Source organism: Cuculus canorus, chromosome Z (genome assembly GCF_017976375.1).
Source record: "Cuculus canorus isolate bCucCan1 chromosome Z, bCucCan1.pri, whole genome shotgun sequence".
NCBI lineage: Eukaryota > Metazoa > Chordata > Aves > Cuculiformes > Cuculidae > Cuculus > Cuculus canorus.
Window position 1 is genome coordinate 46,922,123 of NC_071441.1, and position 23,954 is coordinate 46,946,076.

General features: G+C 42.7%; 2 protein-coding genes across 3 annotated transcripts in view; one reads left to right on the plus strand and one right to left on the minus strand.

Annotated features, from left to right (window-relative positions):
* The window catches only part of SNX30 (sorting nexin family member 30), a 76,684-nt gene that overhangs the window by 10,846 nt on the left and 41,884 nt on the right, over window positions 1-23,954 (minus strand). Inside the window, exons 7-9 of one of the 2 annotated variants that reach the window (XM_054053691.1) lie at window positions 22,762-22,848; window positions 17,856-18,008; window positions 10,859-16,011 (exon numbers count right to left, since the gene is read on the minus strand). In XM_054053691.1, coding sequence (XP_053909666.1) covers window positions 15,952-16,011; window positions 17,856-18,008; window positions 22,762-22,848 — 300 coding nt within the window. In that variant the 3' untranslated portion in view covers window positions 10,859-15,951. Of the gene's footprint in view, window positions 1-10,858; window positions 16,012-17,855; window positions 18,009-22,761; window positions 22,849-23,954 lie in introns of those variants that run through there. The other variant, XM_054053692.1, reaches the window with a different exon arrangement.
* On the plus strand, window positions 31-10,675 carry SLC46A2 (solute carrier family 46 member 2). The gene is made up of 4 exons (XM_009568216.2): window positions 31-1,329; window positions 6,509-6,592; window positions 7,905-8,061; window positions 9,422-10,675. Exons 1-4 carry the CDS (start codon window positions 261-263, stop codon window positions 9,477-9,479), a joined length of 1,368 nt encoding a protein of 455 aa, XP_009566511.2. The 5' UTR covers window positions 31-260; the 3' UTR covers window positions 9,480-10,675.

A 23,954-nucleotide genomic window follows, 5' to 3' on the forward strand; every position in this document is an offset into this window, starting at 1 on the left:
CTCTCGTGTGTGAGTTGGAAACCAGAGCAGCCCAGGGATGTGCGCGCATGCATACACATAGCAAGGCGAGGTGCAAATACCCTCCCAGCCCGATTGTCTCTTGCACAACTCTCTAACTCTGAGCAGCCAGGAGGATCTTTTCTTTTCCCTCCATTGCTCCTCTCCAAGCATGCCTCCAGAGCAGAGCTGCTGAAGAGCCATTTCCTCCAGCACATCTCCCTGAAAACAGCTCTACTCAAGAAGAGGTGGTCGCTGGCAGCATGGTAGGGGTTACGGCAATGAGGATGTGGATTGAGCCAGTGGTGGCTGGTTCCCAAGTGGCCAGTGCCTTTTATGACACGGCGCTGCTGCTAGTGGTGAAGAACTACTACAACCAGACCAACACCACCGCTTCTTCCCATGCGCTGGAAGATGCTCAGCAGAAGGCTGTCTCTAATTTTTATATCATCTACAATCTAGTCTTGGGCCTGAGCCCACTGGTGTCAGCCTATGCCTTGTCCAAGCTGGGGGACAGGATCCATCGGAAGATTCCCATCTGCTTCCCTCTTCTTGGCTACTTGGGCTCCAAAACTCTGCTGCTCCTTCTGATCCTGCTGGGCTTGCCAATCGAGGTGATGTATGGGGCTGCCGCCTTCAATGGGCTGATGGGCGGTTTCACCACGCTCTGGGCAGGTATCATGGCTCTAGGATCTCTGGGCTCCTCTGAGGGCAGGAGGTCTCTGCGGCTTATGGTTATTGAGCTCGTGTATGGCCTTGCTGGCTTTCTAGGCAGCATGGCATCTGGCTACCTCTTCGTAGGCTTCAGCAATCACTATGGAGAGGGCACTGTGCTGGTGACTTGCAGCATTGCTTGCTATGCTTTCTGCCTCCTCTACAGCATTTTTGTCCTGACAGTCCCCACACCAGCAGCTTCCAACCCAGCCAAAGCCAAGAGTGCAGAGGATTCAGGCAGCCAGATACACACTCACACAGGAGAAGCTGCAGCAGGAAGTTCCCAGCCTTCAAAGGACAGCAGCTCCTCTCCAGTACTCCCCTCAAAGCTCATCATCATCATGTTGTTTGTGTCAGCAATCCTCTATGATCTTGCTGTCGTTGGTGCAATGAGTGTACTCCCACTCTTCTTGCTCAGGGAGCCTTTAAGTTGGAATGCCGTGGAGATTGGCCATGGCAACGCTGCTGGGTATGTGATCTTCATCACCAGCTTCCTAGGGGTATTTGTTTTCTCCAAATACCTGAGGGACACTACCATGATCATGATCGGAGTGGCATCCTTCAGCACTGGCATCCTCATCATGGCCTTCGTGCGGTGGACATACCTGTTCTACATCGGTGAGTCAAACAGCCACTCATGCAAGCAAGTGCACACTGATAAAAAGGTTGGGGTGTTTCAGTGTCAGAAGAGGGGCTTTTGCTATGCTTAAGTTTCAGAGTGGGGAGCTTGGCAAATCAACACACAAGTAATTTCCCACATCTTGGTCTGTAGTTTTACGCTCAGCACCCTACAGGATCCAGAGAAGGCATATACTCCTGCCAAGGCTTAGTGTAAGGCAAATTGACTTGTGACTTGACTTGTGACTTGTCACTTAGTCACAGCCCAGAACTGAGAAGGGGAAAAATGCTCATACTGCAGGGGGTAACAGGAACGTTTGTCAGCTACCTATAATAGTAGGACCATACTGCTGTATTAATGGGAAGCTCTGCTGATTGTGAGGTAAGGCTTAAGACTACAACAGAAACAAACTGGCAAAGGTTTCCCATTAAGCGACTGTCTTAAGATGTGATTTATTTTTGTTACATTAAAACATTTGGCTGATACATCAGCATATGGCTGATGGGGAAACTTAATAGCAAAACATGAGAGTTGCTTTAGCAACTAAAATATCACCAGAAGGTAGTGCACAAATCATACATTCTGTATAAGTGAGAAAGGGACCGGTAACACAGAATCACAGAATCACCAGGTTGGAAAGGACCCACTGGATCATCGAGTCCAACCATTCCTAACACTCCCTAAACCATGTCCCTAAGCACTTCATCCACCCTTTCCTTAAACACCTCCAGGGAAGGCGACTCGACCACCTCCCTGGGCAGCCTGTTCCAGTGCCCAATGACTCTTTCTGTGAAGAATTTTTTTCTGATATCCAACCTGAACCTCCCCTGGCGGAGCTTCAGGCCATTCCCTCTTGTCCTGTCCCCTGTCACTTGGGAGAAGAGGCCAGCTCCCTCCTCTCCACAACCTCCTTTTAGGTAGTTGTAGAGAGTAATAAGGTCTCCCCTCAGCCTCCTCTTCTCCAGGCTAAACAATCCCAGCTCTCTCAGCCGCTCCTCCTAAGACTTGTTCTCCAGCCCCCTCACCAGCTTCGTTGCTCTTCTCTGGACACGCTCCAGAGCCTCAACATCCTTCTTGTGGTGAGGGGCCCAGAACTGAACACAGTATTCGAGGTGCGGTCTCAGCAGTGCCGAATACAGAGGGAGAATAACCTCCCTGGACCTGCTGGTGACCCCATTTCTGATACAAGCCAAGATTCCATTGGCCTTCTTGGCCACCTGGGCACACTGCTGGCTCATGTTCAGTCGGCTGTCAACCAGCACCCCCAGGTCCTTCTCTTCCGTGCAGCTCTCCAGCCACTCTTCCCCCAGTCTGTAGCACTGCATAGGGTGGTTGTGCCCCAAGTGCAGGACCCGGCATTTGGCCTTGTTAAACCTCATCCCATTGGTCTCGGCCCAGCAGTTCAGCCTGTTCAGATCCCTTTGAAGAACCTCCCTACCCTCCAGCAGATCGACACTTCCTCCCAGCTTAGTGTCATCTGCAAACTTGCTAAGGGTGCACTCAATGCCTTCATCCAGGTCATTGATAAAGACCTTGAACAGAGCTGGACCCAGTACTGAGCCCTGAGGAACCCCACTTGTAACTGGCCTCCAGCTGGAGTTAACTCCATTGACCACCACTCTCTGGGCCCGGCCATCCAACCAGTTTTCAACCCAGAAGAGTGTGCGCCTGTCCAGGCCAGAGGCTGACAGTTTCTGAAGCAGAATGCTGTGAGAAACTGTGTCAAAGGCTTTACTGAAGTCCAAGAAGACTACATCCACAGCCCTTCCCCCTTCCAGTAGTCGAGTGATTTTGTCATAGAAGGTGATCAGGTTAGTTTGGCAAGATCTGCCTTCTGTAAACCCATGTTGACTGGGCCTGATCACCCGGTTCTCTTGCGTGTGCTTCACGATAGCACTCAAGATTACCTGTTCCATGACTTTCCCCAGCACTGAGGTCAGACTGACAGGCCTGTAGTTCCCCGGATCCTCTCTGCAACCCTTCTTGTAAATGGGCACAACATCAGCCAGCCTCTAGTCTAGTGGAACTTCCCCAGTCAGCCAGGACCTCTGGAAGATGATGGATAGGGGTTTGGAAAGGACATCCGCCAGCTCCTTCAATACTCTTGGGTGGATCTCATCCAGCCCCATAGACTTGTGGGCGTCTAGCTGGGCAAGCAAGTCTCTAACCGCCTCCTCTTGGATCACGGGAGCCTCATTCTGCCCCTCTAACTCTTGGGTTTGTAAACAGAAGGAACAACTTTCTTTGCTATTAAAGACTGAGGCGAAGAAGGCATTAAGTACCTCAGCCTTGTCCTTATCCCCTGTCACTGTTGTTCCTTCTGCATCCAATAGGGACTGGATATTCTCCCTCGTCCTCCTTTTCCTGTTAATGTATTTGTAGAAAGACTTTTTGTTGTCTTTCACAGACTTAGCCAATTTGATTTCTAGTTGGGCCTTGGCCCTCCTGATTTTTTCCCTGCACGATCTCACTTCGTCCCTGTAGTCCACCCAAGATGCCTGTCCTTTCCTCCAAAGCACATAGAGCTTCTTCTTATTATTGACACATCTTGAGGTCTCCCTGCTCCACCAAGCTGGCTTTTCCCCCCGCCGGCTCCTTTTCCGGAACAGAGGGATGGCCTGCTCTTCAGCTGCTAGGATTTCATTTTTCAAGAGCGCCCAGCCCTCGTGGGCTCCCTTGCCCTGAAGGATTGTTTCCCATGGAACTCTGCTAACCAACCTTCTGAACAGGCCAAAGTCTGCCCTCTGGAAGTTTAATGTGATAGTTTTGTTAGTCCCCTTCTTTATCCCACCTAGAACTGAAAACCCTATCATCTCATGATCGCTTAATCCCAGGTGTCCTCCAACCGTCAAATCCCCAACAAGACCTTCTCTATTCGCAAACAGCAGGTCTAGGAAGGCACCCTCCCTTGTTGGTTCACTAACCAGTTGTGCGAGGAAGTTGTTTTCCATGCACTCCAGGAACCTCCTAGACTGTTTCCTTTCTGCTGTATTGTAATCCCAGCAGACATCCGGAAAATTAAAGTCTCCCACGAGGACAAGAGGCAGAGATTTAGAGACTGTCCCCAGCTGTTTATAGAAGAGCTCATCAGTTGCTTCTTCTTGGCTGGGTGGTCTGTAACAGACTCCTATCACAAAGTCTGCCTTCTTGTGGGCTCCTCTGATTTTAACCCATAGGCATTCGGTCCCATCCTCACCGTAATCCAATTCAAGAGTATCAAAACACTCTTTAACATAGAGGGCTACCCCGCCTCCTTTCCTACCCTTCCTGTCCTGCCTGAAGAGTTTATATCCCAACATAGCTGTACTCCAGTTATGTGAGGCATCCCACCACATTTCTGTGATGGCAATGACATCATAGTCACTTTGCCCTACAACAGCTTCCAGCTCCTCCTTCTTATTGCCCATGCTGCATGCATTGGTGTAAATGCACTTCAGCTGGGCTGATGAACCTTCAGCCCTCGTAAAGGGCAGTGAGTTCATTCTCGATTGACTGGTCCTTGGAATATCTAATTCCACAGACCCAGTTTCATCCTTACTGTCCCCACTTGTACTCACCCTCACTTGCCCTGTGGTGGTGTACTGGTGGTCCTCTCCAGCACACCATTTCTCAGTCGCCGGTGTCCCACTTCCAGGCTCATTCCCAACTAGCCTGGTCTCCTCCCCTTCCCCCTTCACATCTAGTTTAAAGCTTTATTTAAGAGCCTAACTAGATTTTTAGAGATAACTTTAGTCCCCCTTGGAGACAAGCATGACCCATCCCTAGTAAGAAAACCTGGGGGTGGGTGGGTCACCCCATGATCAAAGAAGCCAAAGCCTCTCTCCTCACACCAGGCTCGGAGCCAGGCATTAATCAGCTGTTTGTCCCTGACCTCCTGTACCATATTCTTTAGTACTGGGATAGAACTAAACACCACTTGTGCTCCAGAGCCCTCCATCATCCTCCCTAAAGCCCTGAAGTCTCTTTTGATGGCTTTCAGCTTTCTGCGCTGTAAGTCATCATTGCCTATTTGAAATACTAACAGGGGATAGTAATCCATTTCCTTCACCAAGGAAGGGAGTTTTCTATTGATGTCCCTCACTGATGCCCCCGGCAAGCAGCAGACCTCCCTGTGGAGCGGGTCCAGTCTGCAGATGGGTCCCTCCACTCCTTTTAGAAGGGAATCCCCTAAGACGATCACTCTCCTCTTTTTCTTGACAGAGGATAACAATAGATGGGACAGCATCCCACCATGAAGGAAAGGCAAGTTTATTGTTAAGTAGTCTCATCCAAAGAAAAACAAAAAACAAACTCTAAGAACTGAATCCAATGAGGCAGTGAGACAGATGATTCATACCTGACAGAGTATTGTGTCACATGGCTTTGAGGCTTTGCTTCTGAAAGTGAAAAAAAGTTCTAAAAGAAGTGGCCTGAGGCATTTTTTCTGTCTGCTCCTACAGGGAATGAGAAACTGAAAATCAAACAAAGTTATTGTAAAGAGAAAGGTGGTAGGATATTTTATTTGTGTACTAACCCAAACACTGAGTGAAATTCTTAAGAGATTTTGTTTGTTTAGGTAGTCACGCTGAAAAACAAAAGATAACATTAAATATGATTTTTTAAATTTTTTTAAGTCCATCATGAACACACGATGCTATACAGTGTACAGGATGCTTATTCTCAGCATTATAGGAACATCTCAGTTTCAGACACGAACTGATGGCTAATTCCAGCTCCCTGAAAGTTTCCACACTAGAAGAATCTTAAAATACTGCAAGCCAGAAGCACTGAGACAGAACACAGCTATAGTGTTATGAAGATACTCTTGGTGTCAAGGCCGTGTAGCATGGGGTGCTAATTCTGTTTGTTAGACTCACAACAACGGCCTCATTATTGCAAAAGACAGGACTGTATTCTATCTACACCGGGATTTCAGTCTGAGATCAAGAGACCACATCTGCTTTGGGTGAAGTGCCTCTGCTTGTGGGAGCAATAGGTGGCTTATCCACCATCGCTTGGATGAAGTGAGGGCTGACACTCCTACCAAAGATTTATACTACTTTCTAGTACATCAAGGGACAAGAAAAGGTGAAGCAAAGGCTCTGCCCAAGCCAAGGGCACACAGCCTTTAAAAGCAGTGGTGGTTGTGTTGGGAGACAAGGAGAAGTTATTGATAACTACCTATTCACTGCATTGCAGCACGGGCGGTGATGCTCTTTGCCCTCATACCCTTACCAACCATCAGGTCCATGTTATCCAAGCATGTTGAAGGATCATCCTATGGTAAGTACTTTGATTACTTTACTGATTAAAAAAAAACAACCCTCAAATCTCTCCATTCAACCTAAAGTACAAAGAGAAAGATAATTCATTGCTGCAATCTGTGTTTTGCACCATAAAACCAGAACAGCTGGTACCACAAATGGGAAGGGAGGAGCAGAGAAACCTGCAGGATGAGATTCTCACCTCCAAACTTCTCAGTTGCATCATCCACAATTTGTATCCACAAATTTTTTTGTATGTACTTCAAGAGAATGCTATCAGTGTGCAGCTCAAAGGCAGGGAAAATATCTGAGGTGCTGCTCAAAAAAAAACACTTCTCCAGAGAAAATAAAGAGAAACAAGATGTTGGGTTGAAGCACTGTGATACCCACGCCATTTATATTTATCTTCTTCTAGTTTTGGCAAAGATGGATTTCTTTCCCCTTTTTTTCAGTTATACTCTCTAAATATGTCTCCAAGTGCTCCCTGGCAATTTGTTCCGGTCAAGACTATAATAACTAAACAAAGAATAACCTTTGCATAAAAATTGGCCCTTCTTGATAAACAGAAGCAGAAATTCAATTCAATTCTATTAAAGAAGTATTAGTAATAGTAAAATATATGTATTTTATAACATTGTGCTGAAGGCCATTTTTACCCCAACAAACTGGATTTAGACACAACGGACAGGACTGGCCATACATTCAAATAGCACCTCAAGCCCATGAATACTCACGCCCTATCCAAACATGTTCCCACAGCTGCCCTTTGTATACTTTTTCCATTCTACCACATGAACACAATACTATGTCACCAGTTGATTCCTACTGTTTTCACTCCTCAATGTGCTTCATAGCAAACTCACCTACATGCCACTAATAACACATCTCACACCCCAAATGAATCATTGTAATTAGCCATAATGCTGTTTGGCCACCATGAGCCATACAGGCTGCACCCGATTACAGAAGCAGACCAGCTCTTGAGCAGGACCGTGCAGCTGAGCAGCCCTTGCCTCCCGGCAGCAGTGTGGTCTCGTAAGGTGGAGGCCACTGGTGCTGCACAGCTGGAGAAGGCTGTCAGGGCAGCTATCCTGATCCTACACTTAGTCTGTTTAAGCAGACAGTTTTCAAGTTGAATCTTTTGTCCTATGCCTAAATAAGGAACAGTTATTTAATTCTGGTCCAGAACAACAGCGGATACAAGCTCATGCTATCTGGTGCTTGTGAAGCAGTGACCATATCGCTCTTCCAATTCAGTGGTGATCCTTGATCCATCAAGGAGGTATCAGAGCTGTCTTTCCCCAGTAACAAACTATGTTATCATTTTACAGGCAAGGTATTTGTCCTGCTGCAGTTGTCTTTAGTCACCACAGGAGCAGTGACATCTACAGTCTACAACAAGATCTATCAAAACACACTGAACTGGTACAGCGGCTTCTGCTTCATTTTGTCTTTTCTAGTTGGTTGCCTGTGTCTCCTCCCTTTAAGGTAAGGAGAAGGAAGGATTTTGTCTAAAGTACCTGCTTTATTTTCTCCATGCTTCCCAATCTATGTCTAAAACGTATAATATAGATGGGGAAAATGAAAAAAATCATAGAATTTGAAAAAAAAATTGAAGAAAAAAAATCTTGCAGAAATGAGTTGACAAATATCAAGGAGCTTCAAAGAATGAAACTTGCGAATCATCTAGCCAATGTTTTTAATCTTTTTGTAATATAATCAATGTAATATGAGTTGCTGTAGGAGGAATATTTGGCAGACCTGATGATCCCAGGGCATAAAGACCGCACAAATGCACTGCTTGATACTGTGAAAATAGTAGCAAATAGAATGAGTAAATAATTCTACACAAAATAAAACATTTTTTTTTAAAAAAAAAAATTACAGGTTACCATTACAGGTTACTTATTGTAATAGAAAACAATAACCTGAGTCTCCCTCAGGTTTCCCTTTCAAAGAGAAACCATTACTACACAGTGAAGGAAATGGTTACATTCCTGATACAGTGAATTTGCCCAGCTGCAGAGCTACAGAGCATCCAAGAGATACAATTCCAAGAACAAGTTTAAAGTACAAACCAGCTTAATCTGAAAAGAGAAAACTGAAACACCTCCATCTACTCTTCCAGAATTTTTGAAGGATATCCCTCCAAGTCTCATCTTGTTTGTCACCCCCTCCCCAAGACCTTCCAGGTCATGGCATTACTAGAAAAAGCAAGATACTTACAGCATGAAGTCAAAGTGGACTATGATCATGTCAGTTTTTAACCATGCAGCAATTATATTTTCATATAAGGCAGGTACTGGATAGGCCAATCTCTGATCCCAGGCAAAATTCTTGCCAAGTTTTTGCTGTCAGGTCTGCCTCACTTAGAGCCTTCTGGGCTTGTGAGTACATTTGACCCCTGGGGTCAGCAGGACTATGAGTGTGAGGAAGACTCTTCCATACTTATCATTCTCCTGGGTCTGTTTTCTTCCTCGTATTTTCTAGAAAAGGAGTGACTCATTTCTTACACACAATCTTGCTGTTTAACTGCGAGTCTCTGCTAGATACTCACCTGCTTTTAACACACACTTTCCAAATAGAACTAGCACTGTTCTCAACACAGGCACCAAGATTAGGACTTAAAAGTCTGAAAGATAACAAACGGTGCCACTTTCACTGCTTGTACACCAGAGTAACTTAGAGAGGTCGGCAGATCTTGAAGAGGAATCACATGAGCAGTGAGCCAGCTCCAGATAACCAAGCTAAGTTTAAGCTAAAGAACTGATGGGGGGGAAAAGTGAACAATAGTTTGAGAAAATAGTTTGCTAGCTCTCTTGTAACTTGTTTTTACTGTTCTTTACAGCATCGTGGCCATCAAAAAACGTTCAACTACTGGCTCCCTTCAGATTCTGACAGAGTGACAGAGGCTGTACCAGCTAAAGCATATTCTGGTTCGCTATCAACTCTCTGAGCTACTGAAGTGGGAATTCTGCCAAGCATTAGCTCCTCTACATTTATCATTATTACAGGAAGCATCTCATTTATGTTCCCATTTCAGCCTGCCACAGCCTCCTAGTTACAGATCTCACCCAGGACAAAGAAGTTTGCCATCTTATTTCTGCAGCACATCATCCTGCAGAGTACATGCATTGGCTATTGCGCACCATCAGTCTTCAAAGCATTTTGCTTTCTTTTAAGGCTGGTTAGCAATAGTGCAGAGGGACAGGAACAGGGTGGAAAGGAAAAGGGCACTTCTGGACACAACATTCAATATGGAAGGGGAAAGCAGAAGATCAGTTTTCCATTAGTTCCTTCTTGTCTGTTCATTGAGAAACGCCAGGACAATTCTGTGACTTTGGCTGATGAAGCAGGAGCCCGAAAGCTGCATGCTGCGTGGGCGTGGCTGTCTGCAGGGTACATCTAGTCCCTAAGTGTTATAGAATCAGCCCTGATGATCAAATACAGAAATACCACTAAAAAAACAAAGATTAAGAACCTTTTAGTAATCCCTACAATAAAACCACTCCTGATGCTCACGCCTCAAATTTCTGGAAGATTTTCTGACTATTCCTGAGCAGAGCTTTAACAGAGCTCATGGGAGGATACCTATGACTCAAGGGCTGATACCAGCATTTCAATTCACATCACCAGGATGTACTGATGGTAAGTGTGGCACTCTACTCCTAAAGGCTTTATGGAGGTGTAGGAACACTGATGCCAGGTCAGAGTTACCTTGTTACCCCCGCTTTCTTCTAAGCTGAAACCCTTACCAAAAGGAACCTTATACTGTACGAGATGTCAGTTAAATCTCAACATAATCCAAAAGACTAGCATGGCCCAGAGGGATCAGGAACTAAATTATGCATCTACTGCCATGCTAATTGAATTAACAAGGATTAAGTAGCTTCCAAGTAAAGGCAAGTTAAAAGCCCTTCAGTAACTGAAATAATGTGGAGACAAATCAAGCAGCTTCAGTTTGAGCCATGATGCAGAAAGCAGAAGTTGGTTACTCACTACAAAACTCCTTATTCTGAGGAAGTTGCTGCCACCCCTGTTCTCCACATGCACACTTGTGCAGTCTTTCCTCAGCTCCAGGCTTCACTTTCAATTAATACTAGATTTACTACAGCAGCAGAGAGATTACTTTTAGTTAAATTAACAGTGAAAGGCATTTCTGCAGTAAGATAGCGAGTTGCCCAGCAAAACAGGTGCAATCATCATTTCAATGGTGAAGGCTGAAAAAAAAGAAAAGAAGAAACTTTATATTCTAGGTAAAGCAGTAATCTTTTAATACATTTATTGGTCCATTCCATTAAATTAATTGAGGTAAACAAACTGTGCATTTTAAAAAATGTACACACTAATAGAGAACTACAAACAATTTTACCTCAAAGTGTTTTTCTCCATCAATACTAGTTCCATAGTAAACAATGCACAAAATATATTTATACAGAGCTATATGAAAGGGTATAGAAACATGCCAGCACCAGAAGGCAAGACAACATTTTATAGCCTGCAAGTCTGAACAAGAGTACAGTTGCCAGATTTGGTCGAGTGCAGGAAGCAAAAGCCTCCTTCCCATTTTATCATTTACTAGCTAATCACAGAGACAAGTCTTTTCACAGCTTTCATTTTGGTTTTTAATGGTATGAACAGTGATTCTAGTTCCGGTGAATACATTAACAGAGGTTGAAAGAAGGGTCTGGGCAATAAACCAACACTATTTTGGTCCTCAATACTGATACCTTCAACAAAGAGGAAGATGAGATCCACCTCCACTCACAGCCAGCTTGCCTCCACTTGCATGGCCCAACTCTCCAAGCCTTAAGGAGGAACAGAGGGATACAGGCACAGAGGAAAATAGAACAAGGATAGTGCTGCTTTATTTTCATATACTAAAGACAAAAGCCCTTTGGCTGTTTGTTATTGTAAGACTGTCCCTCTGCAATCTGTCTCCCTGTGCAGTGGGAATGTGCGGCACTGGCCTCAACCCTGATGCTTGATCTGAAGGTATGCATCAACACCCCAGCAGCAGAGTCAAGGAAATGGTTTAGCTTCAAAGCATAGCGTACCAAGGCCTTCAAAGTAGCCTAGAACAATGACTAGCCTTTAATGTTTTAGTGTGCCACTTACATAAGGGTGATCTACTTATGCCTTTGTGGAAAGTGCATTATTTTCTGCCCAAGTACTGTATCTTAGCCATGCAACCCTAAAAATAGCCCAGTTCATTACTGAGTACTTGTACAAGTCAGATACCCCAGCTAGAATCCAAAGGGCTAAGCGCAGACTTAAGCATTGCCATATTTTTCAGTAAAATAGGTTAAACAGCACTCCCAAAAAGTTTAAAATGCAATACTCACACTGCCAGAAGGCAAGTTTATTCCCGAATCCCCAGCTTTACTTTACAGAAAAAAAAATAAAAATCTGGCAAGTAGTTGGAAGTCCCCTCCATTAAAAAAATGACCCCATCTTCCCTATTTATTGGTTGTTGTAGTAAAAGTTAACATACCAAGGGAAAGACTGTTCTACCTTCAGAATTTAGAAGGCTGAACATCTAATGAGCTAGCTTAACCTATGCAGTTTTGCTCAGTGGTTATCAGCACCACAATTATAAACAGTCTGTAACATTGTGCAAGTTTTATCAAAAGCATAGCTCCTGTTAAAACACTGAACAGTCCCTGGTGGGCTGGGAGGGAATTCTTCTGTACCTCAGCATCTGCAAGACTGACACCTGTAGCAATATGCATCATACTCTGGCTATGCAGAGCCACTGCTGCAAGGCTACCTCACAGTACTTCTACAGGACCATCTCTGCTAATCACGCTTTGCAGACATTTCTTTCTGCCACTTATCCCACAACTGTATCCTTTGCATAAGTGTCTGTGTAATAAAAACCCAAGTAGACTTCAGTGAAGAATCCATAGGTTATTCTTTGATCCAGCTCACATCAGAAAAGTTCAGGACTACACCTATAACCTTTTCATTTTTCAATGGATACCTGAAAAAGCCATGACGCTTCAACATCTATGTTTATTGCAAGAGTTAGAACCTCATAAGGATACACACAATGCATGCACGGTTCATTACCGAGCATGAAAACGAGATCTCAGTGCTTGCTTCATTGTGCTGGTGCCAATTAGGAGAAGAAACAAACATCCCATAAACTACATAGAACTAACTAGGACAACAGTGGATTATGCATCCTCTGAGAGAGAAGTTGGTCTGGCTATGGATTACAAGAAAAACTGGACTAACTTAAGGACTATTGAAGGATCCATCCTGGCTTACAGACAGGCTGTGACTACTCCTGCTATCATTTTAGTACACAAATAGAGGGTGAGATTAAGTGACTGAACATCCAAGAAGTTACTCAAAGATGAAGCTCCTGCACTACTCCTACTTCCTTTTACTTTGCACACTTACTAGTTTGGGTCATCCAAAGGAGAGACTCCAATCCTGTAAGGATTACAGGACAACATGTCAGTTTCACTAACAGTTCAGATCTCAACCTCCCATGAACAGCAGTTAAGTAAGCATAGTTTTTATATCTTACAGGAGTTTCCTACTATTTTGTAGCTCTCCTATTCAGCATTGCTACCTCAAACCTCAGTTAGGATCCATCTCAGCCTTTCCCACAATTACCTAGTGATTTATAATGGCTTTTTCTAAAAAGACTCCTCCATACCCCACAGGAGCAGTGACATCCACCGCTATACACCCCTCTCAACACTGCAGTAATTCTTGCAGAGGACTCCTCTTTTGAATGTTAAGTTTTACTTCCCTCACGGGAGCTTTAAGAGGGTTTTGGTGTTCCAGATCATACAAGAAATCCCATTAGTGGCCACAGCCTGAGGTGCATGTTCTAACCTCGCCACTAAATCAACCTGCAGATGTCGCAGAGTCACATACTCAAAAAGGGAAGTGCAAAGCATGCCTGCCTTTCAACAGCTTAGCCAAGAAGGGATATATCTGACATCGAAACATGCTTTGGTTAAGGACTAGTTTAAACACCTTGCCACAGAATCTGTGCTGATATTCAACAGCTCCAGCCTCAAGTTACATGTTGATTCGAGCTTCACATGGTACTCTTCACTGTCCATTATGCTTCTGATGAACAGCTGTGATGTCAACTGCTAAATTCCCCAAAATCAACACCCACTTCCATATGACAGAAAATTAAGAAGGAATAGGATTTCAGTGGAGTAAGGCAGCAGAAAAAACCTACTCACCTGTAAGAAAAAAGCCACCATCCTTTCTACTCATCTTGCAGGTGGTATTTTTTTATAAGGCAAAGGGAAGACCATCTAAATATTAGTTCAAATTAAATTTTGCGCAACTCCCAGTGATGTTGTAGAGTCAACTACAATGCCATTTACAACACAGGAACCAGCTCAAAAAAGCACATTGATCTCTGTGGGAAATAGGGAAGACTGTAACCCTTAAGGTCAGGCTGTTAAATAGTATGCAAGAGCGTATTTTAGAAGGGAAAGACTGAGGAAAACACTTGGTTACTGTTTCAAGAGGATACCTCTTAAGTACTTCACTTGCACAATAAGAGTAATTTGTCATTCTGGACATAATGGCAACTTAAAGCAGAGTTCTCATTTACACCAAATAAGCGTATATTGACAAACTGCAAGCTTAAATAAAAAAAATATAGTTTTTACTAACACAAAGTTGTCAATAGAGGCTGAGTCAAAAAGGAAGACCTTTTAAAACATCTTAAGCTTGGCTTTTTGACTCAGAGACAATCATCTCATTAGGCTGATAGGTACCATATTGCTGCAGTAACTCATCTTGACAGGTGATAAAAAGCCACCAAGCTGAGTAGGGAGGCTTCAGGTATACTTAGGGGTTTATGAAGGCATAAAGTCCAAACCATACTGGTACCTGGTAGGTTGCCACAGAACACAGAAGTTGCATATACTCTATGACTGCTCAGAATCTTCACAATGTTGCTTGGAGATTAGACAATCACTCAAATGTAACAGTAAGTGCTTGGAGTTATTTATTTCCCCCAATCCCACTATTACACCAATATTGCCCCGAATTCCATCACTTACGATGGTTAAAAAGGATTTATGTGCATTCTGTGAAATCAAGACTCTGGGAGTCATGGCAGCGTTCCTAAGGCCATTGGCACCTAGCAGGCTTTTGCTTGAGGCTGGACTGCCAAAGAAAGTGGGGAAAAATGGGACTCGCAGAAGCAGTTACATTTCTAAAGGCCAATAAAAACTAAGAAGAAAATAGATTTGCACAAAAAGTAGTCCTAAAAGACTTGCCACGTGGTTCAGTAGAGACAAGTATGAACACTATATGTACCTAACAGGGTCTTCATCTACCCCCACTGACCTGTTAAAGGCAAGCTCAAAACCCAATAATGCCTGCATTTGACGCTTTTTGTCTTTCATATGCTGAAAAAACCCCAAACAAACAAATAAAAAAACCCGGGGAGTTCTAGCTTTACTACAGCAGGCACCTTTAGTGACCAAGCCCAAAATGGCTCTAGTTCAGAAAAAAGCACGCTTACAGCATGGACGAAGAGAATTTTACCATGCAACTTCCACAGCCAGCTTCAGAAAAAATACACAACTCATACTTGTCTTCACCACTCCCATAAGCCTTGACAGGCCATAGTTCAACTCATTACTGCAGCTAGGCTGATTTTGATCCCCAAGTCAGTCACAAGTACACTTCAGCCAACTGACATTACTTCATAATCACCAGAGTAAACAAAGATACTCAGTACGAACCAATAGCATGCCACACTCACAAAAACCACAGTTCATGCTTGCATCACAGGCTATCTGCAGGCAGTGTTGCTAAGTTCTGTCTAGGACCAGCCTAACTCCCACACAGAAAAGTCTCCAGAAACCATTTTATCCAGAGGAATCATATGGGTGGTAGCAAACCAGAAAATCTTTGTTTCCAGCCTTTCCCTGTCCATCCAAAAAAAGGGATAAGGATTGGTTAGAGCGTACTGTATAAAAGGAATAATTAGCTTTTTCCAGCAAACAAAACAGAACAGTAATAAAGATGTCATTTGGCACCTTGCAGTAGAGTTTTATTTTCATCTTTTTAGTGTTTCACTCATCAGTTCCTTTCAGTCTAGAGAGGTAAGTTTTATCAAGATCCCCGTGCACTTTCACTGTGAACCCCCAATCACTCCATAATATAAAGAAGGAACCATTCAAGATAACTTAAAAGATGAAACACACCCCAGTTTAAACACAGAAAGTGAGAAAAAAAAATTCAGATATTTTTCAGAGTGTCTGTTCCAGCCTAAGTGCAGCTGGTGTTTCAGTTAACTTGACAAAAGGAGTCCTTCATACAGTTCCAGTATGTCTAGTGGTACTGAGCACAGAAGTGCTAGACTGTCCGTGAAGGTACTTCTTATTTGGTCTCTGGCTTGTCTTGCAGTAGTGGTATAATTGACTCCCACGCCATAAGGCACTGCAGAAAAAATAAAGATTTCAAAATTGGATTGTATATTAGTTCTTTTACCTTTTAAACAACCATTCAAGACCAACAGAATGCAAGTTCAAGAAAGGCTAGCCAGGTCTTTATATATTACAGAAGGAGGGGGAAAGAAAAAACAGAATCTCAAACAGCAAGAAAGAGTTCAGAAAAAACAGCTGCAGTTTGCAAACAAAGAAAGCAAATAAAAACTTTCAAAAGTCATCAGCCGTCCTAAGCCATTAAAAATCATCAGAATACTCAAGATATCCAAATATCAAGCTGGATTCTAAGACAAAGAACACCACAGCTTTCAACTCAGCAGACAAAACATTTCTAGTAGAAATTCACATCTTCATAATGTGACTGTGGAAGAGGGCAGATATGGATGCAAAAACAGCTACTATAGAACACTCCAGCAAACTTATCTGCAAAACCCATGTGTTCAGGGAAGGTAGTTCAGGGAGAGCGTACTCTGGTACACCTCTAGGATTTGACTCCATTGCATGACAAACTAGTGCCTGGTAAAGTAAAACAAAAGTGGAGTCTAGCTCCTGGGTTATCAGAAAGTCACTCCAGCTTTCAAGTCGTTTCCCCAGACACATATATTTGCTCCAGTCCCCATGCTGTGTACCATCACTGTCTTTCAACTACATACAACCCAGAAGTCAACCTGGACAAATACAGACCACAGAATACATATTAAACACTAGGAACAGGCAAACTAATCACCAGCTCTTATACCCACAAGTCACTGCTGTCAAATACCTTTCTAACCTTGCAGATTGTACTACAGGTAAACAGCATACTTCTAGTTGTATATCCTGAAGGAATTAGATGCTTTCCTGCCAAAAAGTTTTCTTGCTGCAGGTAAGAGCAAAATTAGGATGTAGAGATTTAACTCTCAATTGCAGAGGCACTACTGGATGTTCAGTGGAGTCTTTAACAGCCTCCTCCACAGCAGCCTCAGAAGAGAGAAGGTACCAGCGTGAAAGAAGTTCTGTGTAACTAGTTACGGATTACTGACAAGACAGACATCAGAAGGGGCCAAGAAAGTGCATACTAATACTACATGGAAAGGTAACCTAGCACAGGAAGAAGGTCATAAAGTTGATGTGGGAAAAAAGCGATAGGAGGAGACTCCAGGCATAGGCCTGGCTGTGGGTCATATAGCAGCCATTGCATGGGGCAGCAGTGATAGCAGGAAGGAAAACTAGACTGGCAACATATGCAGTTAAATGTCAAGGCCCTTTCACAAAAAAGAAAAGAAAAAAAAAAAGTCTGACACTGAGTCTGAGTAACACTTGCACAAACTGAAAAACAGTAAAGGCACCTAACCAGGTATTTCCAGGACTAAGTAACAAGAGACAGAACTATGCACACCAGGACAGATATTAGAATAATCTATGTGTATCAGGTATAATCTATATATGGATCCATGCACGTACATTAGCCCACAGAGTTTGGTTCACAAAAGGCAGAAATCAGAGATTTTCGAGTCTTGTAGTATTACTAGAACATGCAATTTTGGTCTTTTTTATCACCACTTTTGCTCCTCAGTATTTTTTTCAATTCAAGAATGTGAGACAGACAAGCATCCAGGACAAGATGCTGTTACAGGGATGCCTTGCAAAAGACTGCTAGTCTTGGGCATAACCAGAAACTTAACAGATAACACTAAGCTACTGACAAAAAGCAGCATCCACAGCACTGAAGAGTGGATTTAGACATCCAAGATTATTTTCCTCATGACTGTGTGAAAATTTCTTGACGAATGATCACCACTTCAGAGGAAAGTGAACTACTCCCGTTCCTGCCAATGCTCCAGCAATGCCACATACCTTCTCGTAGTACTGGATGTTTTTATCTGCCATCCCCATGAGCAGCTGCCTAAAGTCTTGTCTTTTGTTGTTCTGCCATCTCTCCATGTCTGCTTTCAGGTCAGCATTGAAACACTCTACACGGTCTTGACATTTCTCAACATCCGTGGGTACCTGTAGCAAAAGAAATGAAGGCACTGTCACTGACTGCCAGACTGCTCAATTAGCTCAAATCTCACTAAGCAAAACTAGAGAGAAAAAGGTAACTTAACAGCTTAGTACTTATTCTGAATAAACACAGTTATGGCTGCAGGGAGAAAAGCCCAAATTCTGTATTAGTGAGCAGATGGAATTGCTTAATTGTTCTCTGCTGTTTGAGGTGGTGGTCAGTTGTGTTTGTCTCTCTCCATTCCAAATACAGAGGCAGACTGAGCTTGTTAGAGACACATGAGGAGGAAAACCATTTAGTGTAAGAGCTAGGCGCCTAGACTCAGTTCTTAGTTCTCAAACTAAGCAACTTGACTACAGCTCCACAGCAAGCTCTCTCTCTTCCTTCCCATTTACAGTTGCACTATGTATTTTCCAATTTACACTAGTGCCTAAGAAACAAACATTCAGGTTTGCCCAAAGAGCTGGGTAAGAGACCTCAGTGTTATCTCTTAATCATTGTATGTATATAAACAGCAGTGACCAGCTATGACTGTAATATAACATTCCAAAGCCTATAAGTTCCTAGCTTCCACTTTTAACCTTACACGCTGCCTGAAAACAAAGCAGGTGCAAAGCACGAATGATTATCACTGTTGACTGGCTTTTAGGCCTCTGGGCTCAACACAGGACACAATCACACATAAGCAACGGGAGAAATCTTGAAGGACAGCCAATTGCAACCCTAGGTAGAAATTTAAACAGATTATGACAGCAGTCACCAGCCCACGGTAGATGTACTTTGGGCCAAAGATCCTCTATACCACCAGGCAACTACAGGAATAATATACAAATGTTTCTTCCAGTAGGAAAGCTGTGAATGCCTTTCTCTCCCTTCTCCTTGTGCTGCATGGTCCACATGGACAGGAAGCCTGTAAGGAGATGCACCCTAAAAGCCCATGACCTCAGAAAAGAAAAATCTTGAACTCTAGCACCAACATGAGAAATTAACTTCTAGAAGCTTTAACTTGCAAAGGCAAAAGACAGAATGAAGAATATTTGCAGAGGTTTGCAGTAGCTCCACTTATATTTGATACCTTCAGGAAATTGCTTTTTTCTTTGAGTGGTGTGAAGGAAGGAAGAGGACCAAAAGACCACTTAAGAAGCTTTTCATGGGTAACAACATGGCAAGTTAGAGGCTTGCCACTACCTTGCAGTTTGGCAAATTACATTTAGGCAGAAGCGTAACAACGCTGGTTCCTCTCCAAGATGTGAATTACGGCCAACTACTGAAGTATTCCATTGACTAATGCTCTAAGAAGGTCCTACATCTGTTCAAGAAACAGGAAGCGTGTCCTTCATACTCATGGGAATTGAGTACTCCCTTACTCACACAACTGCATTTACACTACAGGCAGCCTAGGGGTTCAGTAGCTACACACCTCTTCCACCTTCTTGGAGCGCTCTATTTCTGTCTACAGGAATCTACTCTGCTGCAACTCCAGACAAAGTTCTCCTGTATGCTTCAAAGAACTACGAAGCCAGTGGCTGTAAAGTTTAGAAGATACTCCCCTCAAGACAAGTATGCCTTGCATCACATTTGTAAGTACTGTGCTACCTTAACGGGAAAGGCTAGGCTATCAAGAGTCATGAAGTCTGAAAGCAAAACCACACATGATTTCCCAATCCAATTAAGTTAGTTTCTAAGCATTCACCAGCTTCCTGCTTGTTTTGCCAGGATCTGAAACTACAAAGAAGCTATAAAAAAAGAAATCTGCTCTTTCTCACAGCCAGCTATCTTGCAGGTCATGCTGAGAGTGCTGTGTGAGTTTAGAGCTATGGGAACAATCCAGTGGTCAGAAAACAGGTCATATATAAGCTACTTAAGGGACAACAAACTCCAGCTAAATCTCCACAGGCATAATCAAAACAGTGTTTACACATGCACTGGTCCTGTTCAAGAGTGTAAATACCTTTCCTTCAAAAACTGCAGTTTCCCAGATGTTGCAGCCCAGTAGCTGAAACAAAATTTGAAGTAATTAACAGCTATTTATCACTTCATATCTAGTTCAAAGTTAATAAAAGAGAGGTTATAGTTCTAGCATCAAATCTGGATATAAGTCGAAATATCAATGGTGTTGCTTTTATCTGCTTTTACCAGTGGAGACGTTAAATATTATGTAGCGACTACGAATTGAGAACAAAAGTAGGCTGGACTTCAAGAGAAGTTACTACTTTCTTACTGATGGCTGCTCTCAAGTACTTGAATAGCTCTAAACTGGCTCAAACTCTAATACACTCTAGAAAGCGCCCATCACTGTTGTAGTGAGTCAATTTAAACTGAGAAGAGATGTAAATGCAGGGAAGAACACAGCACAAAATTGTATATTCAGGTGTCTCATTATCTCATTGTATGATACGAGGTTCTGCACCTACATCTACTCCTCTTCACATAAATCTTGGATGAGACCAGAGTCTAAGTACATTTCACAACTAGAATTTAGCACGGTCAAGTGCAGATGGCATTGCCTGAAACATAAGCATGTCCAGTTTTTTAGCATGTCCACTTTTTAAAAACTCCTCTACAGCCTCATTACCAAGTAACAAATGGACGTGAAGCACAACAAATCCAGCATTTATTAGGCAACTAATCTCTGTATATGGTATTTCCCCTTCCTAGTTCTCTGGAAACATACACTGTTAAGTCATTTTTTCGTCTGTAAATACATACAATCACTTTCTACTTCAAGTTCCACATTGCCATATTTACTCTTCCCAGATATCGGTATGCTGCAAAGCCTTGCGACAGACAGAATACATTAGGTCAGAGGAGGACTTCATCTCACTAAAAGAAAACAATGCTGGCACATCACTACATCAGTTTGATTACTGCACCACCAGCCTGAGCATGGGTCATAAGTGGATAACAAGCACTTCACGACCCTACTTGTTAGAAACAGAAAGGCTGCAGATCCCCACTAACTACTGCTACACTAACATTAAACCAAAAGTGTGCAGTGTGGGGTGTGTTTTAAACTCTGGCATTCTGAGCAGTATTTGTTGTCAGACATTTACATTAGCCCTACAACACTTTTGCATTTGTAGACCATTGAGTTCTAAACTGATCATCTCAACGTGGCCATGACACCAACAGAGCCTTGTGAAGTCAATCTGATTATATGTACAGTGGGTCCCAGAATGCCTTCCAGTAGAAGAGATCAACAAGTAATGATAAGCTCTCATTTCACGAGTCAAAAGGAGGCCAAATTTCTTTTAAATTTTGGGTTTTTTTTTTTTTTCAACACACTTTCTGCCTGATAAGCTAAATATGCCAATACAAATGCCATTCACTACGTAACCCAGCTCATGATCCTCTTTCTACTTTCAGTTTCCAGGTAAGTCACAGCCAGGACACCTCACTGAATGTAAGAGGCACTGCTAGACACAGCTCCAAGTCAACAGCTCTTACAGATGAGAGCATTCCCTCCAGGTGGAAAGGATATGAAAGCAGCAAGTTAGAATTTTATGACACGCAAGTTCTATTAGTTTGTTCAACTTCATCTCGTAAACAACACAAAATACTAGAGAAAAAGGTACAAGGAGTTGCCAAAAGATATGTCTATACTCTGAAGAGGAGTCATAAGTATTCAAAAAATTCTTAGACAGTTATTTAAATGCTATATTTTACACAATAATCCCACTGAGAGGTGAGATGCAAAAGCCTTTTAGTAGGTGAAAGATAAATAAAGTTCAGCAATTCCTCTGCATAAAGTTCCTGATAGTGTCAAATGCCTAAAAACCTCAACTGGCTTGCTGGGTATGCTAGATTTAGTTCCCTCTATCCTACATACAACTTGTTAGAATACTGCTTATACAAAGCTACACTGAGGAAGTAAGAGTGCATACCACACCAGCCAGCAGTGGGGCAGTAGAAAGATCAAAATACAATAGCACCACAAGATACCCAAACACCACTATTTGAGGAGTCTGTGACAGACATGAGACTAGGAAAATACCAGTTTGCATTTCTATACTCTGTCTTCTTCAGCTTCTTAAAGACACTATACAAACCTCCTGTAATATTATTGTACAGTAGTCCTAATAATGGAAAGTGACCCATTATTTAACAGAAAGATGAAGGGGAACCAAAAATAAACCCAAGCAGGGGAAGAGAACAAAACCAGTCACCATTGTTGGTTGAAGTTGCTGCTATTTAAGACAGGGTTCTTGCACACTGCTTTATGCAGAAAGCAGGTGGCAGCATATGCACGCTCATTTACAGCTTTGCTCTGCAAGAAGGCCAGCCAAAAGGTGTCACACAGTACATCTACTGGGACTGTTCAGCATCACACAGGAAGAGCTCCCTAGCAAAAGGGGCAAAACATGGAGTCTTCAACAGTCAATACAGTTCATCAGTGCCAGAGGTAGGACTAGAACTCAGCTACCCAACATACTGCTAAACCACCAGGGACTGTTCTACTACTGCTTTAGTCCCTATCACTAAACACTGCAGCTGACTGCTGACTGTCATTCAACCGTTACACAGGTCACAGCCATCCTGCTCTGAATGGTGGGAGCAGTACAGAAAATGCTAGATAGGTCATATGTGTTCATATCCAGGCCTTTATTTCACACCAGCTTGCCAGTAACAAACTTCCGTCAGAAATTGCTTATACTGCAAAGAAGCTGCCAGACCCAGATAAAGCAAGTTCTGTTTCTCCGTTATTCTCAGAAAGTAATTTAAGTGCAACATGGTTTTAAATTAGTTTTAAGTACTAACCTTTGGACGGTCTTCTTTTTTCAAGGCTACTGCTTCCAGTTTTGCTTCATACTCTGCTTGAACTTGGTCTCTCTTTTTCAACACATTCTATGGGCAAGAAAAAAAGAAAGCTGTGAGAAGGATCCTCTTATTCCTTTCCTCCCGCCTGCAAGGCACTGCAAAGCAATACAGCTTAACTGCTAATCCAGTCCAAAGCCAGACTTTCTTGTAGTCAGACTACTTTGTCCTATTTTACAGTATTTAGGAAGTAGATTTTAAAAACAAAGAGCACTTGCTCTCCAGCAGCTGGTAGAGTTAGATAAAATTCAACTTTTGGACAAGCTGTAGGCATGCAAGAGAGAAGCTATCATGTAACCATGAATATAACTCTGACTCAGTAAATTCAATTCATCAGTTGGTCTATTATTAGCATGAAAAGGACATATAAACAAAAGCAACAAAGCTGTCAAGGGCTGGTGCAAAGCTTTTGATAACCTTAAGCAGAAGACAGACAAGAGCACAGGCTAAGAGACAGAGCACCACAGAAGGTATTAAATCTCCCTTTTCACTTGCAAAGACTCCTCAAAGTCCTTTACTGCAAGTTGTTGCATTCTCCTGTTAGAACAAAAGCTTTGCTTTTAGATCAGTTTGGGAGGTCTGGTTGCTGATTAAATTAAAAACACTATGAAGAGCACAATTTACTCAAAAAGCACCAAACTACCTGGGTGAGTTTCACAAGCTGGAAACATTTTATTGACAGTATTCTCAGAATGGAGAGTACCTTGTACTACCATCTACAAGCCAAGATCTCTGCTAAGGTTATACTACAGCCATAATTTAAGAACAGCCACAGAAATTAGTCTTTTCAAGAATATACAAATAGAAAATTAGCAGCCTACAAGACTGGTCAACTTATTACTTCAGTCTTCATAAACAAACAACGAGTAATTTTTTTATAACTCAGTTGAGGCAAAGTTGTTATTAAAATATTAAAAATTCTCAGAGAGAAATTGCCAACACTTGCTGCTAATACACCTGTAAATTTGAACTTCTCTTGTAGCCAACTTGGCCAATTCATGCTTCAAGACTTCACTTCCACCACTCAGAAGGAATTATGCCACTAGGGCAAAAACAGGGAAGTAGTAATTTTATGTTTCAAAGAAGGCTAGTAAATCAGGACTAGTCATGTGCACTGCTACCTACAGGAACACCTG

What these genes read in the sequence shown, in the direction of transcription:
- SLC46A2 (XM_009568216.2), top strand. Translation starts at nt 261, where the DNA reads ATGGTAGGGGTTACGGCAATGAGGATGTGGATTGAGCCAGTGGTGGCT. An exon ending in TGTTGAAGGATCATCCTATG is followed by an intron (nt 6,593 to 7,904) that starts GTAAGTACTTTG and finishes ATCATTTTACAG; the next exon opens with GCAAGGTATTTGTCCTGCTG. An exon ending in CTGTGTCTCCTCCCTTTAAG is followed by an intron (nt 8,062 to 9,421) that starts GTAAGGAGAAGG and finishes TGTTCTTTACAG; the next exon opens with CATCGTGGCCATCAAAAAAC.